At 29.7% G+C, this 17,044-nt stretch overlaps 4 protein-coding genes across 4 annotated transcripts; 1 reads left to right on the top strand and 3 right to left on the bottom strand.

Annotated features, from left to right (window-relative positions):
* Positions 1–5,951: 5,951 nt before the first annotated feature.
* LOC124537527 (NADH dehydrogenase [ubiquinone] iron-sulfur protein 5-like) lies at positions 5,952–7,867 on the bottom strand. Its single transcript, XM_047114401.1, has 2 exons — positions 6,707–7,867; positions 5,952–6,078 (listed from the first exon to the last, which is right to left on the bottom strand). Exons 1-2 carry the CDS (start codon positions 6,923–6,925, stop codon positions 5,989–5,991), a joined length of 309 nt encoding a protein of 102 aa, XP_046970357.1. The 5' UTR covers positions 6,926–7,867; the 3' UTR covers positions 5,952–5,988.
* A 283-nt stretch (positions 7,868–8,150) lies between these two features.
* On the bottom strand, positions 8,151–9,466 carry LOC124537528 (NADH dehydrogenase [ubiquinone] iron-sulfur protein 5-like). The gene is made up of 3 exons (XM_047114402.1): positions 9,312–9,466; positions 8,487–8,706; positions 8,151–8,309 (listed from the first exon to the last, which is right to left on the bottom strand). The coding sequence occupies exons 2-3, from the start codon at positions 8,697–8,699 to the stop codon at positions 8,220–8,222; spliced, it is 303 nt and encodes a 100-aa protein (XP_046970358.1). The 5' UTR covers positions 8,700–8,706; positions 9,312–9,466; the 3' UTR covers positions 8,151–8,219.
* Positions 9,467–10,397: 931 nt separating this feature from the next.
* On the top strand, positions 10,398–11,905 carry LOC124537262 (centromere protein X-like). Its single transcript, XM_047114040.1, has 3 exons — positions 10,398–10,812; positions 10,891–11,085; positions 11,569–11,905. The coding sequence occupies exons 1-3, from the start codon at positions 10,729–10,731 to the stop codon at positions 11,584–11,586; spliced, it is 297 nt and encodes a 98-aa protein (XP_046969996.1). The 5' UTR covers positions 10,398–10,728; the 3' UTR covers positions 11,587–11,905.
* Positions 11,906–12,565: 660 nt separating this feature from the next.
* Positions 12,566–16,640, bottom strand: LOC124537261 (phosphorylated adapter RNA export protein). Its single transcript, XM_047114039.1, has 6 exons — positions 16,472–16,640; positions 16,011–16,262; positions 15,429–15,789; positions 15,151–15,242; positions 14,722–14,908; positions 12,566–14,470 (listed from the first exon to the last, which is right to left on the bottom strand). The coding sequence occupies exons 1-6, from the start codon at positions 16,532–16,534 to the stop codon at positions 14,211–14,213; spliced, it is 1,215 nt and encodes a 404-aa protein (XP_046969995.1). The 5' UTR covers positions 16,535–16,640; the 3' UTR covers positions 12,566–14,210.
* Positions 16,641–17,044: the final 404 nt, after the last annotated feature.

Here is a 17,044-nt window from a genome sequence, read left to right as displayed (position 1 = left end):
TGCTGTATATCCTTAAGGTTTTGCCAGCAATAACCATTAAAGCGTAAAGAAAAAAAGTTTTTTGACCAACCCCCGGTTACTAGTTCAGCTTTTTTGTAATTTTTTTTTTATATTCAGTAATTATACATACGAACACAAAAAATGAAGTAAGTTTATATAGCTCTTTCTATTAGTAAAAAGTTAAGTGGTTTGAAAACAAAAGGTGACTGTTTTATACTATTTGTACATTTAGAATACATAGAGATTTCCATTACGAAGTCAGAAAGGGCAATAAGAAATTTAAAATTATACAATTTAACAAAAAGTAGCATTTCGTTGTTTTTTTATGAATAAAAAATGTTATATCAATCGGGTATCACAGATAGTTATAGGGGCACATAGTAGTAAGTATTCGACATTTTCAAAAAATAATTTATTGAGACTAGAATGTATCACTTATTCAAATATCTGTCTCTGATTTATATTTATAATTTCGAACGGTAAATGATCAAACAATTCTCTTGAGGATTTATTCAGCACAAGGTAACGGTTGTCCTCTTTATTTTAAACCTTATTTTATCTCAATTAGATGATTTGCATACATTTTACAAGAGCGTACGCAAATAAATTCAATTATCTGAATGTTACTTATTTCTGATTTTTTTAGATATGTATAAAATAAAATTTACATTCCATTGTTTTTTAGTGTTTATTTTTGGATTGCTTATTTTAGAAATAGATTCAAATAGAACATAAGAGTAACGAAATGAAATGATATACCTACTACTTGAATGTGAATTTGACTGAACGTATGGGGCCAAAATTATTCACAAAACAATTATTTTGAAATTGTAATGTAAGGCCCGGCACGGTCGAGCACGAAAAATATTTTTCGATGTCGTTCAAATTATAGACCTAATCATGTCTTAGACATGGTTTGATAAATAAAAAAAAAATTATATTGATATTTGTTTTTTTTGTCTTTCTAGCTTTAGGCTTTGTATTCACTAAAATAAATGGTAATTGTCATATTTTTTTATATTAATAGCCGTATTCATTTATCTATAAAAATAGTGAATGGCTTGTCAAACTATTTATTATCCACGTAGTTATTATAGCTTTTTGTAAATATCACCGAGAAGAACACTGTAAATAATATCAGTTGAAGGTCCGCAAATTCTACTACACGGGACAGACATTTATACACCACATTAGGTACGCTCGATTCATTTCCCAGTCAAAATCGATCGAACATGAATTATTTATTGAGTTGGAACGAGGCACTGAAAGAATTATACGACCGTCAGAATAAATGCTGTAAAAAATAACACTACCTGGCCTCTAAAGTCACCTACTTGTTGCACCTGCAGGTTTACATTCCGTTATTAGACGTTCGTAAATAAAGTTATATAGCTAGATTTTTTTTATTTTAGTTACAAATAATCTCATATATATAAAACATACGATATTTCATATAAACAAAAGGCTTGTTTTAAAGATATCATCTTCCACATCTCATGTCGAACATATTTTTTAATTATCTTTATTTATTACTAGCGACCCGCCCCGACTTAGCTCGGCTGCAATGCTGATAGTGAATATATACATAACTAATTATTTATTGTTTATTTATTATATTGTCCATGTATTATACATATATACAAAAACTTTCCTCTTGAATCACTTCATCTATTAAAAAAACCGCATCAAAGTCCGTTGCGTAATTCGAAAGATCTAAGCATACCTACATAGGGACAGACAGCGGTAAGTAACTTTGTTTTATACTAAGTAATGATAATCATATATTTAAAATTAAAATTCAGGCTTACGGCAAAGCTATGTGATAAATATTAAATGTATAATTTCAAATATTTCATAAATGCAAAGGACAAATATTACGTTACTTAATTATTTGGGCATATTAAACTATATAATACCATATGGTATTCATTGAACTGAAAAGCCAAAATTACTATATTTATCTATATTTACAATATTTCGAGAAGTTTTGAATACAATTCACATGTGTGATAAACGTATGAAAATTTATTTACGATCTGGATATTCTATCTCAATCAATCATTAAAATGAATAACACCGAAGTCTCTCAATGAATAATCAGTTTTTTTTTGCATTTCTAGGAATACTAACTACCCTTCAAGTGACTTTTAAGTGATGTTATCCGAGCGATAACCTTCTAAACGACTAACCAATTCGTCATTCAAATAATAGCAATCAAAATAGTTTTAATATATGCATTTTATGTTCTTTAGACGTTCACAATATATATAAGAGGCAAGAATTATTTAATCTGATTGAGAAAAATGTTAACGCTAATGAATTTGATAAACGTTCACAGATAAAATGGCCGATAAAAGGGAACTTGACTAATATGTATTAGCAAATATTGCTAAGCTTTAATTCAATCAGGGATATCATTCGCCAATCCACCAGACAAGTAATCTTTCTATCAGACATTTTGGATTACGTAGCAAAAAAATTTCTGAAATGAATTACAATTCAAAAATTCCATGTAATCTTTTGGTTGGTTAACCAAAAGATTTGAAACCAAGAAAACTTTAATTTATGAAAACTGCCATTAAAGTTTTCCAAAAATGCGAAACCCAAAATAAATTTATACATTATGAATAGTTAGGGGCTTCAAATACAGCAAAATAGTTAATACAATGAGAAATTAAATACAATATAATGTACATGAAAATATAAATAAATGGAATAGTCGATGTAAAAATAATTCATTTTTCTTGGAACTGTAATCCCACAGTAAGCCACTTAAGGGATGAACATTCACAAACATTGTATTTTTTTTTTATTAATAAGCACGAGCAAAATATTCCGTATTTATAATTTCATCTATACTTTAATTGTCTTAAGTATTTTATAAAAAGCCTCTCAATTTTATCCTTATAAATAATATCAAACATTAAAGAAAGGAACGAACTACTATACAAACTTATCCCTAATTTTACCCTTTTGCAATTTATACAACATATTTGTAAACACTGATTTATGAGTAAATTGCCAGTTACTCATCATTCGACACGTAAACATCAATTTCGATATTTGTAACTCTCAAAAATGAGGAACTTCCATCCCATTTTTTAAGCAACAATCGTCCCCAACTGATTAATAGAAGTCTAAACCTCGGCTTTGTAAATATACTATATTTACGGATGACATTCATATAATATCTACAAGCCAATATTTAAATCCTTATTAAATATTTTATATCGAAAAAATTCTAATTTCCGTCCAAATAACGCAATCAAACTGTCACGATTTTATTTTAGCCTATGGCGTAGCTTTTATTGATATTTTTATTTTGGCAATAAAACAAGAGCTTACTTTATTTATTTCCATACAACTTTAATTAAGCATTTGAGTAATTGATTTCGGTGAGGTATCTTATCTTGAAAATGTTGCCGTTTAAATTAAAAGAAACTATTCTACTACTAAGTATTACTACTACTATTTAAATATATATAGGTATATTTACCTTTGTTTAATCCATATAGGTACTTCATCTTTGTTTAATACTTTCTTAAAAGTAAAATTGATAAAAAAGGACTGTTATAATTAATGCTTTATCAATTTCCAATTACAGGAAAAAATTTCATTCATAAAATTATAACGATTACGGTCACTTATCTTCTTGTTATGTCAATATTATTAACTGCATTTTTACTGCGATAATATTTTCCGTGTTTTGTGCTTTCCGCTTATATCTTTGTAAAATATTCCGTTTGTAAAATAAGTTGTGATTTTATTCATAAGCGTACTCACGAGTGGACCATAACGTACTAAATAGGATTTAAATTCAGATCAAGATATGACATAAAAAATATAGATATGTATATTTATCCCCCGAACCGTATCATCTCCGTATCAAAGCACCTAGATCGCATCTCAGAGAGATGAGACCTAGGTCCTTAAGTATTTTACAGGCTGTTACATTTTTTTTTTCTTTATAGATTTAAAACGTCAAAATATATACCGCATAATGTATTCCTAATATAGATTGGATACGATATTTTAAATAAGAAGACAATAAGGACCTAACATACGGAAATATTTGTCCTCTCAATTATAAAAGGACATTAGCTTTTGAAATATTCAGTCTAAAAACGCAATAAGGTCGAAAACCTTTGAACAATTTCCGTGTCATACACATTCACACTATGTTTTTTTTTATATATTTGTTTTTTGCCAGAGGGCACCGATCGATTTCGTCAGCTACCTGGGCATTTGATATAACCTTCACTCGTATTTCATTAGCAAAGGCCGGTCAATAACCTATGAAGATTAAGATGTCGAATATTAGTCTCGACATTTATTTCATCATAAAATTCTATTAACTTGTGACGTAAAAGAACTATAATTATAATTAGTGACATACCTAAGCTCTTAATCATATTCGTATTATTCGCACCCGCCTTTTACTAAATGGTACCGAATTCCCACGTAAGATATAATGACATGACAAAATAGCCTCCCTGTTCTAAATTAATTTATTTGATTATATATATATAAATAACATATAATCGTCCGAACACACAATTCAGGACAAAACTACGAGCAAAGTATATACATATTTGTTTATGTGATTTACCCAATCATCGATTTATTGGGTTTAATTTAAACCCAAAAAAACGATTATACAAAAGATGATATTTTCATTTTTGTGTCTAGTCTAATACAAATACTTTAACAAAAATTTTAAAATAAAACTTATAATATTCAATTCTATTTTTTACTATCGTTGTATAAATAATTTCATAATTCAAAGAAACAAATTTCCGGCTGTTGTTGTTGTTGTTTCGTGCAAACATATCACGCAGTAACCTTATACTATCCGCGTGGATAAATAAGTGATCAAAATAAAGATTCTAATCCATCATTTGACATGCAAGAATTAATTGTAAATAGTTTGGCGCCTAAATTCCGCGCAAAAAAGCCTTCGACCGACCGTGACTGTTACGCAAAAAATTTAAGAGGTGGAGTTCGATCGCGGCGCGCCATTTTCGTTTACAAGTATGTACTTCCAAATTTAATAAACCAGCACATATCATCATCTTCTATGTTGAATGTCGAAGATAAATTATTATATGCGCAAAAATGTGTATATTAATTAATTTTGACATTAATAAAGGTCAAACATTTAAACAGAAAATCTCATACGTTGTGTTAATGTGTTATATGTCTTTAAAGAATACAATAATATTAAATAATTATGTACCAATATAGTATTTTTATACCATTAGGATGAAGCTTAGAAAAAACTTGTTAATTCAGAAATAGATCGACCATCACTATTTTTATTTATTTTTTATAAGAGATATGTGGAAAACGAGCAGGAGGCTCACCTGATGGAAAGTGACTTCCACCGCCCATGGACATCTACAACACCAGGGGGCTTGCAGGTGCGTTGCCGGCCTTTGAGGAAGGAGTACGCTCTTTTCTTGAAGGTTCCCATGTCATATCGGTTCGGAAAAACTGCCGGCGAAAGCTGGTTCCACAAAGTGATTGCGCGAGGCAGAAAATGTCTAAGAAGTCGCGTTGTTGTGGATTTTCAGACATCGAGGTGGTGCACCCGCCCAGAGGTGAGAGAAGTACTCCATATGAGGCCGAATTTGCGCTTTGTAAAGTTTTAAGCGATGGGCCGACGTGAAATACTGTCTCGCATTGCTGAGCACACCCAGCTTTATTGAAGGCAATTTGGCTTTGCCTTCCAACTGACTGCGGAACTGAACGAGGCTCGAAATATCAACGCCAAGTATTCCGATACTACCTGTAGCGGCTATCGGAATGTTCTCAAATCGAGGAGACACGACAAATGGTGATTTTTTAATATATTTCTTTTATTTTTAGGTACGTTATGGTATTTTTACATTATGGAGGAAACTAAAAACCCAAAAAGGACTATCTTAGATAAGTCACTAATCAAACAAATATTATTAGAAAAAACTTTATTTTCTTTTTAACTTCAGCTCAGAAGCTATCAATTTTTGGCGATTTATACTTCTTATCACCGTCGAGCAGCCCGCAAGCTATCTGCCGATCGCGTTCTTTGCGTAGAGCCTATGAAAATATATTTTTCCTATTGTCAATATATTAAATTAAATAAGTACTGTACATAATAAATACTCATATCTTTTGTTAATTTTTATTTAATTGCTTAGTTAGAAAATAATACAATTTGGTCAAATAAAAAAAAAACTATTTTATGTATCTACCTACTAGTACCTGCAATGCTTGTAACCTACTCTTTTTAGATCGTGATAGCTCAGTACATACACGAGGATATTGCCTGAAGCTCGCAAATTCCAGTAGCTTAAATATGTCTTGTGCAAAATAACTTACATTCGATAACCGATTTTAATTTTACAGGATAAGCCTTTACTCAGAAGTGGAGCTTCACTTAATTGTTAAATGACGATTCAAAAGTGCTTGTAAAAGCCCACTTGAATAAAGTATATTTTGATTTTGATTTTGGAGTCTTTACGAACTTCAAATTTTATCTTATTGTACTAAATTATTGTGTTTTTATGAACCTGCTTTACTTTTCTATTACTCTTCGATGGCCTGATATTATTTAAAAAGCAAAATTTTGTTAAAAGGTAATTGTTACATACTATGTGTGTATAATAATATCATGTCATGAGATAAGAACATTAATATTTATGTCATAATTATACTACACACGTACCACGAAGCGCATAAACTGTTTCGTTTTGCCTTGACACTCTTTGAAATCCTCAATATATGAGTAACATTTCCTGGGCCCACGGTCAAAGCCGTAAGCTTCGATGCAGTCCATCATGTCCATCTCTTGAGTAGCACATTTACCTAGCAACTGATGAGACAACATCCCACCGGTTATGTCTGTAAAAATCGTTCGTAAAAATGGTGACACTTGATCAGCCATATTTTAAGGCTTAAATATCTTAAGGATTTTAATAAATAATAGTAAATGTGTATTTTCTTGAAGTTACTTTGACTTTTATTTTTTTTATTGAAATAATTAAAGCAGTTTTTATTCCTTATATTTTTACACTACAGTCGTTAAAGGTTTTAAGCTAATGCTTAACCTACGTAAAGACTGGTGGCGCCTTTGTGGTTAATGTTGTAAGTTTATACGATAGAGCTGTCTGTGTGTTAACATGTACTAGGTATTCTGAACAAAATTTTAAGTTACAATTAACACCATACTGATTTCACAATCAGTTAATCTTTAGCTAATGTCGGATGACTTCATAGCCTTCTAGCATAGTCAAATATAATAGGAACTAATTAATCAAACAATTAAATTTAGATAAAGTTATTTTTACTACTTTTTGCTTATTAAAAACCAGTATTTGTTTATTAATTATTTATTTAGAGCATTTTTAAGAAAGTTAAAATGGAAAACTAGATTACTGGGCGAATACATAAAATTGCCTTATATCATAGTTAAGAGTTGTCAAGTTTAAATTTGAGTATCAAATTTAGTATATTCATGTACGATGAAAGAAAACATCTTGAGTATAACTGCATGTGAAGGATGAAATCTGTGAAGCCACCTAGCCACAATGGCAGAGGGTAGGTATAGCATTTTTATTCCAATGGAAGTGCTCAGCTATATGCTACTGCTAAGAGTTTTTGATTAATATATCTTTATCTATAATATAACACTATTTCCTTTTTTATTGCAATTAAATATTTATTTTGACTTTAATTTTACTTCAGATTCTATCAAACAATCAAACTCGTGACCAATTATATCTCGTAAATTTTCTGTCAAATAATGTTATATTTACTTTTCCCTTTTATGGTTGGAATAGAGTAAACTCTCTCTTCAATAATGAGAAATTCTTTTCAATAGTGAGACCTAAGTGCAACCGTGGGACATTTAATGACTTCTTTGTACAAATTGTTTATACAGAATGTGAAGGATTTTTTTTTTTTAAAAATACATATTCTTTCAAAAATAATATTTAAATATACACAAATGGTGAAATTATAGCTAACTTTATTAGAAATATATGAATACTTATGATAACCAAGTAACAAGTAACATCAATTAACAGGGATAAGTAAAATTTATTAAAAATCACAGGATAATAAGCACATAAATAATTGCATATTATCATGAAATTGAATAAAAAATAAGGTAATTGAAAAATCCTATATTGTTTTTTTATTTATGATACACAATTATATCTACATGATTGCAACATGGTTTAGAAACTGTCAACCCTTGGGCTTAAGAATTTTTCATCTCCTTTAAGTTTTCCTTCAGCAATTTGTCTTTCTCTTTCTTTTCTTATAGCCTGTAACAATAATAAAATTTGCTTTAGAAAAAAAAACAAATACCTACTACAATCTTATTTTACACATAGAAGAATCATTTTATTTAATGGTAATGGTGTTTTTCTTAACATTATAAACAATAAATCATATTGTTTAAATACTTCTAATAAATTATTGTTAAGTAATAAAACTCTTACCACAAATCTCTTAAATTGTTTAGTTTTTGTCTGGCACTCATGAAAGTCATCAAATAGCTCCCCACATTTGACCCGTCCACGGTCAAGGCCATAAGCTTCAAGGCAGTCCATGTAGCGCATCTCCTGTTTCTGACAATTCCCTAACATCTGATGCGATACCATGCCACCAGTGATATCCGTAAACGGTGAACGAAAGTATGGTGAGATCGACATTCTCCACCTAAAAGTAAGAAACACTTTTGGAGTAAAAAGAAATGTGTCTATTCATATTTGTTTATTTATTAATTCAAGATGATTGACATGAAGGACTTATTCCACATGATTCAAGTCCTTGCTTAAGTGGTGAACAACTGGAATCAAGAAAGGACCACTCTATACAAACTCATCTAATCAGACCCTGACGACAATCTGACTGATATGACTAAAGTAGCATTCCTGGTAACAGGAAGGCTGCTTTAGGTAGCTCTGACTGATGTCAGATGTCATGCTTTTAAGAATTTGTTGAATAGCACATTCACAACTTTATCCCCGGCTCGTAATTTTAGCCCTAGACATAGGGAACTGCAACCCTATAAGTAAACCTACAACTCCAGCAACAGAGTTAAAATGCATTACATCAGTAACAATTATATTCATTCATTTGTTCTGTACTATCCCCTTTTTTATCGTTCTATTAAAAATTGTACGACGTAAAATCAAAACAAATTTAAAGAAGGTTAAGGAATTACGTAAAGAAATCATAACAGAATAGTGAAATTTATCTTCATTGTCTATTTAAAATGCAGTCCCTTCACATTAGTTAGGACAAAAAATTTAAACTATTACCTTTCAATTAAACACTGCTGTTAAAATTTTAGTTATGCAGTGACTTTTGTAAAAAACAAATGAAATTTTAATTAAATTGGTATTTATTTCGAGACCGAATCTGAAATAATGGGCAGGGTTGCAAAGAGCAAAAAATTAAAAGTCAAAACAATCACCATAGATTACTAAAAAAGTCATCAATACAATAACATATAAGCATTATTTTTGTTATTAACAAATAGGGAATACTAATTGTTTCAGCATTTTTCTCCCGCCTTTAACTCTTTTCCATAAAGATAGAATTCCCTCAATTAGTTACTTTTAAGGTGCTGGATAAGACTAAGTGATTCGTCCCATCCTAAATCTTAAAATATGAGTTCCGTGACAATTACATTGTGCATACAACATATTTCGATTTGTATTTTTTACCCATTTTGAAATTAAGCCAACAAAAACACGATCAATTATAAAAATAATTATAGTGTTATTATTATATACATTATATTATAAGAGACTGCAAATTTTCATTATTGCCTCGATCTTTTAAGTTTATAAATATCTATATCTATAAATTGCAAAGTTTATATTTCAATTATGTAATTGTAAAAATGAGTATTACATTCGTTTTATAAGCCAAAACCTATAAAGTAAAAGAAAGTAACTCTATCTGTCTGTGGTCTTTAACGTTGAAGCGAGGCAACGTTTCATCAAATTCGGTTTAGCCGTTTCATCCAAAGGAAGGAAACGGGCTAATTTTAAGTCTAATAAGCGACAACCTATACTATTAAACCTTGTGTATAAAATAAGAGTAGATAATTGGGATACGTTTCGATTCTTGAGGTCGACTACTTATTTCTAAAAGTCATTTTTTTTTTTCTATTTTTTTATAAAAGACTCAAAGGTAAAGGAAAAAAAACGACGATTAATGGAAACCTGACAAACAATATACCATCGGTTATTAAGGACCTATTGTAAAAAATGAGGTATTTAAACTTGATTAGAAAAATTCAATTATTTTCATTAAAATAATGATTTTTATTAAATGTCAGATTTGCTCTCGACTCGACTTTCACTTTTCTATCTTACCATTCTTACCTTCACTCTTGGGTCTTGTCATGAAACCATCTAACATGTTGTGATGTTGAGTATAATCTATAGTCTATACTCATCGCTCTTTGTGTATTTATGATTATGGTCAAATAAATTTAAAATAAATTCTGTGTTATTAATTGGTGGTGATTGTATAGTCTTCGTTTAACATAAATAATTGTTAATTTTCATCTTCTTGTTTCTTGTCAACGATAGACGACGAATTACGATCAACAGTGAACAGTCAAATCTATAAATTAGCACGATATTATATTTATTTGCCCAGCAACAATAGTATAACATAATATACACAAGATATAATAAAAAATATTACTTTTATATTTTAAGCATGGCCAGATACAATAATGAAAACGATAGTGACAAAATAGATCCTACAACTGTAGCATCTGAGCTAAAATCAAATATTAAACAAGTAAGTGTTATTTTTTATTTTTCTTTTGTACGAATTAATGAATATTAAATACTTTTTAACTCTTACTATTCCGATTAGGACATTATCAAAGAACTGTTACATGGCTCATTTCAAGACAATAAAACTAAACTGGGAAACGAAGCTCTGACCCTGGTAGTGGAAATAGCCAAGTGTCTTGTTACTGAGACTTGCCTGAGAGCTTCAAGTGAAGCTCTGCGTGATGGGAGTGACAAAGTTGATTTTGAACATGTTGAAAAGTGTCTACCACAACTGGTAAGAAAATATATGCCCTGATAATTTGTCTATTTAAGTATAATGTTTTATTAACATATTGTATGCGAAAGTATCCTTTAGGCATACTCACTATGCAATGCTCACATATTTACACATACATTACATCATAATTAGAATGATTGGTTTCTGTGTCATTTTTTATTCTAAATTTGAAACAAGAAACATAAAGGAAAAATTTAAAGAAACAGTTTGGGTGATGACTTTCATGGGGGTTTACTTGGTTTTATTATATCTTTAGATATTTTATCCTGGAAGTGCAAGCAAGATAGTGTTTGAAATGTTTTATTAAGTTATTGCCATTAGCAAACAATAATGTTAAAATAAAAATTGTACCACTTTCAACTACTTAGAATATGTACTGCTGCTTATTCAAGTTTCATTTGAATTTTAATAAAATGTGCTTGTGTATGAAGGTTTTTATATATTGGCAAACATTACTTTGAAATGTTTTTATGATTTCAGATGTTGGATTTCCCATAGGTTCCCATATGATAGACTGTCAATTTTAGTGAAGGGATTGGTGCTCAGAGAACTCATCTTATATTTCTATGGTGTGATACATCAGAATAATAACACATGTTAACAAAAAATCTGTTAACAATTTATTTACTAAATGAAAAATTGATTTTAATAATTTGCAATGCACCTATCGAGCAATTTAAATAAATCTCATATTTTTGTAGCAAATATCATTAAACAATTGAAAATTAGTTTCAATGAAAAATGATTTTGTATAATACATTTTTTGTGTTGATGTGTAGCCATTAAGTGTCAAAAATTATAATTATACTTCCAAAACGACATTTATTTTATTTAAATCTTAGCTTTTTTTTAACCATTCTTAGTCTTATTTTGCAGATTAGTATGAGCAATACAAATAATTATTTCAAAAGTCAAAACACAGATCTCACTAAAGGTTTTCTACTAATGTTCTATTGAAAATTCAACTGATTTTTTGTAAATTTTATTATACAAATGTTTCAGTGTCCGCTCTGTAACATTCAGAGATCTGTACAAGTTCTTATTCACACAACAAATAAGGATATTGTCTTATCATAAAAAAGTTTCACGTCAATCCCAGACTACTGATTAAGTAATAAATATTGTAGTTATTAATAATAAGCAATTATGTTTGCACATATGAGACACCTTAAATTTAAAATTACAATAAATATCGTTTTAACAGTGATTCAGTCCATCCGGATATCCATAGCATATCCATTTCTTAAACTCTTCGAATTACTAATAAGTTGTGATACTTTAATGAAGCCTTTGAAAACTTAAAACATTCATATTTTGCCTTAAAAATAACACACAATCACATAACAGTCAAGTTATTGAAATATTATTTCCATATTATGACAAAAAAAGAACTTAACGGTGAAGACATGTTTTTAACATTGTCGGCTACAGCAGTTATTTTAAGGAGATTACAACTGCACCCAACTACCAACCTCTGTGTTATGTCAGCAGGACCGGAAAGTGTGCTAAGCACACTTTTATTCAGACTGACAGCATTTGAACCTGGCACCTTGTGATCTGCACCATATTAAGTCTGCCAGTAGACCAATGAGAAATTTCACAATAATTTTATGACAGTATTTAAAGGGGAGAAAATTGAACAACAATTCCCTGTAATAATAAATTTATATGCATATTATAACAAATTTCTTTTATAATGGAATCAGACATTTGCAATACCATCAATATTGAATTTATTAATAATTTTTGGGGCAATAAATTCAATTTAACTATGTGGGAAGTGCAGTTTTTGCAAAAACAAACAAAACAATTCTGTCAATAAAGTTTAGATACATCCAAAACACATTTACGTAAATACATTGTTGTATATCCTAATGAATCTATCTGATTAGTCAAATAGGTTTCTCAAAGAATAATATTTTTAAGAAAAACATACACTTAAATGGCATATCATTAAGATCATATTATTTAGGAATTATCAAAAATATTTTAACTTAAACATTTTAGATACCAGTAACACTTTTTATATAATATATTTTGACTATCATTTATTAAAGAGATGTTTTGATCATAATTTTTCTGTAACAATTAAATGCTACGCCGCTCTATATGAAACCTAATAATTAGTAACTATTATTGTCTACATCTACAAGCTGTATTTTACAGCACGAGATTTGGAACCACTGAGATACAGTTGTATTTATAAAAAAATATTTATAGGCGGATGTACAATATAATTGCCAATTTTTATAATGTATAAGACTTCTAAGAATGCTTTATAAAAATAGTACATTTTGCATTTTAATATATTTAGTACTGCATTTCAAGGGTACTTAAAGTAATGATAGTATCTTCATACCATGACAAGTTGTGCCATTTAATATTTTGTGTATTCAATATGCCAGCATATTCAGATCTAATGGATGAAATTTTTTTAGTTTTATTGTGTAATTTATGAATGACATTTTAAAGATTTAAACTCTGATTAACTTTTAAAACTGTAAAATAATTATTATTGTACCTATTTAAAAAAAATACAGATATAGTATTACAGTTCAAAACAACTAGTATAAAGACTATCAAAACTGATGTTTTTGAAAAATTATAAATGAAACGTTGGGTAATTTTATATATATTTACAGATTACATTTAAGTTTTTCGAGGTGGTCCATTGTTGTATTTGAATATATTATACAAGTATTTCTGACCCATCCTCAGTCAGTGGTACAATATAGACAGGGACTTAGTCTATTACTTTTTAAATGTTAAACATAAAATAGAACCAATGCCTAGATAACATACTGAATAAAAACAAGTAATATTTACAATACTGATCCAATTGTAGAGTTAACTAATTAACCACTACTAGCAGTAACAATTTCCAAGGCATCATTTTTATCTAGAGTCTTGTAAACGGTGTGTAAAAATTCACAGCCACATCAAGAGATGCAAAAGGGAATGCACGCTGTGGGAACACACTTCGATATTAAGTATGCAACATCATCACACACTTGTAAAGTCAAACAGTCTGACTATATTTAAGGTAATAAACAAATTACATGCTACTTTTAAATCTAATCAGTAGAGGCAGAAACACAGCACCAGGAAAACTACCTCTTACTCTAGAATAGGTCCATATCATCATTGCACATAACTTCTAAGAAATCATCATCTTCATATTCCTGTATGTTACGTGTCGATGTCCGATCAGGTAGGGGTAACCGTGGTTGTGATGGGGATGGTGGTTGTTCTGTATGCGAGTGTGCGTCAGTGTCGCTGGAGCCCTCACGTGCGTCTGTTGCTGGCGACGGTGGTGGATTGGAACCGTGTTCAGATTGTACTGTTGCTTCACCCCGTGAAAGTAATGACGGTAATTCTGAATCTATAATTAATATTATTGTCATATTATACACAGACAAATTCAATGTGGGGATGTTGTAAACTATAATATGGACTATAAAAATACTGACACATTTAGACAATGTAAGTTAGTATACTGATATTTTAGAAATGTATAATAAAATATTTGAAAATGGTAGTCAAAAAACAATTTTACAGTTTTAGTTTAAGGACATTCATTTACATAGTAATACATAACATTTGTTTAGTAAAAGAGTTTTGTGCTTAATATACCTGTAAGACTTTGTTTTAACTGTTCCATAACTTTTTGACGACTCTTGGCACGAGTTTTTTTAATCTTTCGAGCTGTTTCTTTCCGTTCTTCATTAAATATTTGATTTATCATACTTTGGGAAATATCATCATCTCGTTTTAATAAAAAGAAATAAATACCACCAGGGGTTCGCCTTCGTGTACCATTCTGTAAAAGATTTTTACACAAAACTTTAAGTGGGTATTATGATAGTTTTAACTAATGTATTTGGTGGAATGGTGGGTTTATGTTACTAATAAACTTTAGTTGTTTCAATTCATTATTATTTAATTTTCATGTCTAGATAAATTGAATTTTTTTTTTGTTTTTAAAATGATATCATTTAATGTTTTCACACATCATAGGTTATTTTTATAGCAATAAATGGTGTATGATCAATGTACACTTACCATTACAAGCATTCCACCATCTGCCTCAATTCGCTGTGTTTCTTTGTATATTTCTATAGCTTTACTCACACCAATCACTTGCACAATCCTACCTGAAAAATGTAACTAATAGTTAATTTTTCTCATTTTCCATCACTTTAATATAAAACATATTCACCAAACTTATTTATAGTAATATTAATATAAATGAAGATATTAAGTTCCATGAAAATAACTTTATTACGCACTTGGGAAGTAAATACATATAATATGTCATTAATGTAGTTTTGTTATCTTACCCACTAAGTCTTTTTTTTCTTCTAACAATTTCTCAGCAATTTCATTGGCTATTTGTTCTGTTGGGTGATCGGCTGTTACAAGTAAATCTGGTAAAATTCTTGGTTGTTGTTTCTCTTCTAAAGGCAGCTCACTATTTACTCTTTTACCTAACCTTAGCTTTACATTAGCTCTATCTGAAATACTTCTTTTATTTGTGGATTGATCTCTATTCCTGTATTCATTGCTGTTTGTAAATACCTTTTTATTAGAAATATAGTCATCATTTAATCTGTACTTAATTGTGTAATCATAAGATTCAACGCCATATCTGCTTTTCTTTGTTACACCACAGGTGACCATGTCCTCAGTAAGAAGATCTTCCTGGAATAAATTATTGAGATTTAAAATAATAGTTTATCTGATGACTTTAAAAATTGTCAAATTGAGAAATTTATATTTACTTAAGTAGGATTTCACTATTTTTTATCAAATAATATTTAAATGTTTCATGGTATCTAAGTCAGGCTTGACTTTATTGAATGTTTTTAAAATGTTTGCCTTAATAATAATGATGACAAAAAAGATTTGTTGAACTTATTTACCTGTAATGCTTTACACCAAATATTATATTTGTCCTTTTTGCCTGTTGGAGTTTGTGGTTGCGGGCGTCGAGGTCTAGTCCGTTTTGGCCGTCGACGGGGCTCTTCATCAGAATCCGAACCTGTTGACTCCTGGACAGACTCCTCATCACTTTGTTCATCTTGAATCTGCATATTCACTAGAGAAGGCGGGTTGAAGGCTTCAGGTCGCGCTAAGGGGATGTATGTACCCTCTTCCACGTCAGAATCTTCCAACTATGATAAAAGTTACAACTATGGTAGAATAAGTCTCATAATATTTCGTCGCTTATATAGTAGGCCTGTCAAATAGATTCAAAGTAGATATTGGACTTTTTTAAGTAATGTTTGAACTGTTTAAAAAATACCCAGTTACACAATGATTAAGAAAATGTATTTTTAAAACAAGTAGTCCAAAAATTCAAGTCTAAAAGGTATTATCATACCTCGCCATCTTCAAGTTCATGGGACACCTCGACATCCAATTCTCCTTCTGTGGTAGACATCATAATTGGTATAGATATTCGAATTTGAATAGTAATTGCACATGAAAGTGTTTTACAAAATGCAATAATTCCGCCTTAGATTACTGTCGCTGGCTTTTTGAGCTGTCATTTACAGGAATAGACAATAATTGTACTCATTGTCAAATTAAAAATATTCTATGTTTTTAGGGTTTCCTTTGTAATAGATAACAAGACGATTCTTCAATAAAAAAATAAAAAAAAATAACTAAAAATCTTAATATTTATGCTTGTAGGTTCTTTAAACTGAATATACGAAGAGGTTAGTATTTTTATTACTACAAATATATAAACGTGGCAACTGTTTGTTACTGTCGGTCATTGGTAACTAGTAGATCGAAATAGCTCTTTTAAATTTGACCAGGGTACACAAACTTTCTAGCCTAATTAATTTTGTTAACAATGATCAACACATTTAAGTACCGAGTCCTATCTGATTTTTTTAACTAAAATAAATATTTTAATCGCATACTGAAGCATAGTTGAACATTTCAC

The sequence above is a fragment of the Vanessa cardui genome, chromosome 18, assembly GCF_905220365.1.
Source record: "Vanessa cardui chromosome 18, ilVanCard2.1, whole genome shotgun sequence".
NCBI classification, from domain to species: Eukaryota; Metazoa; Arthropoda; class Insecta; order Lepidoptera; family Nymphalidae; genus Vanessa; species Vanessa cardui.
This window is presented reverse-complemented; position numbering and strand designations above follow the sequence as displayed.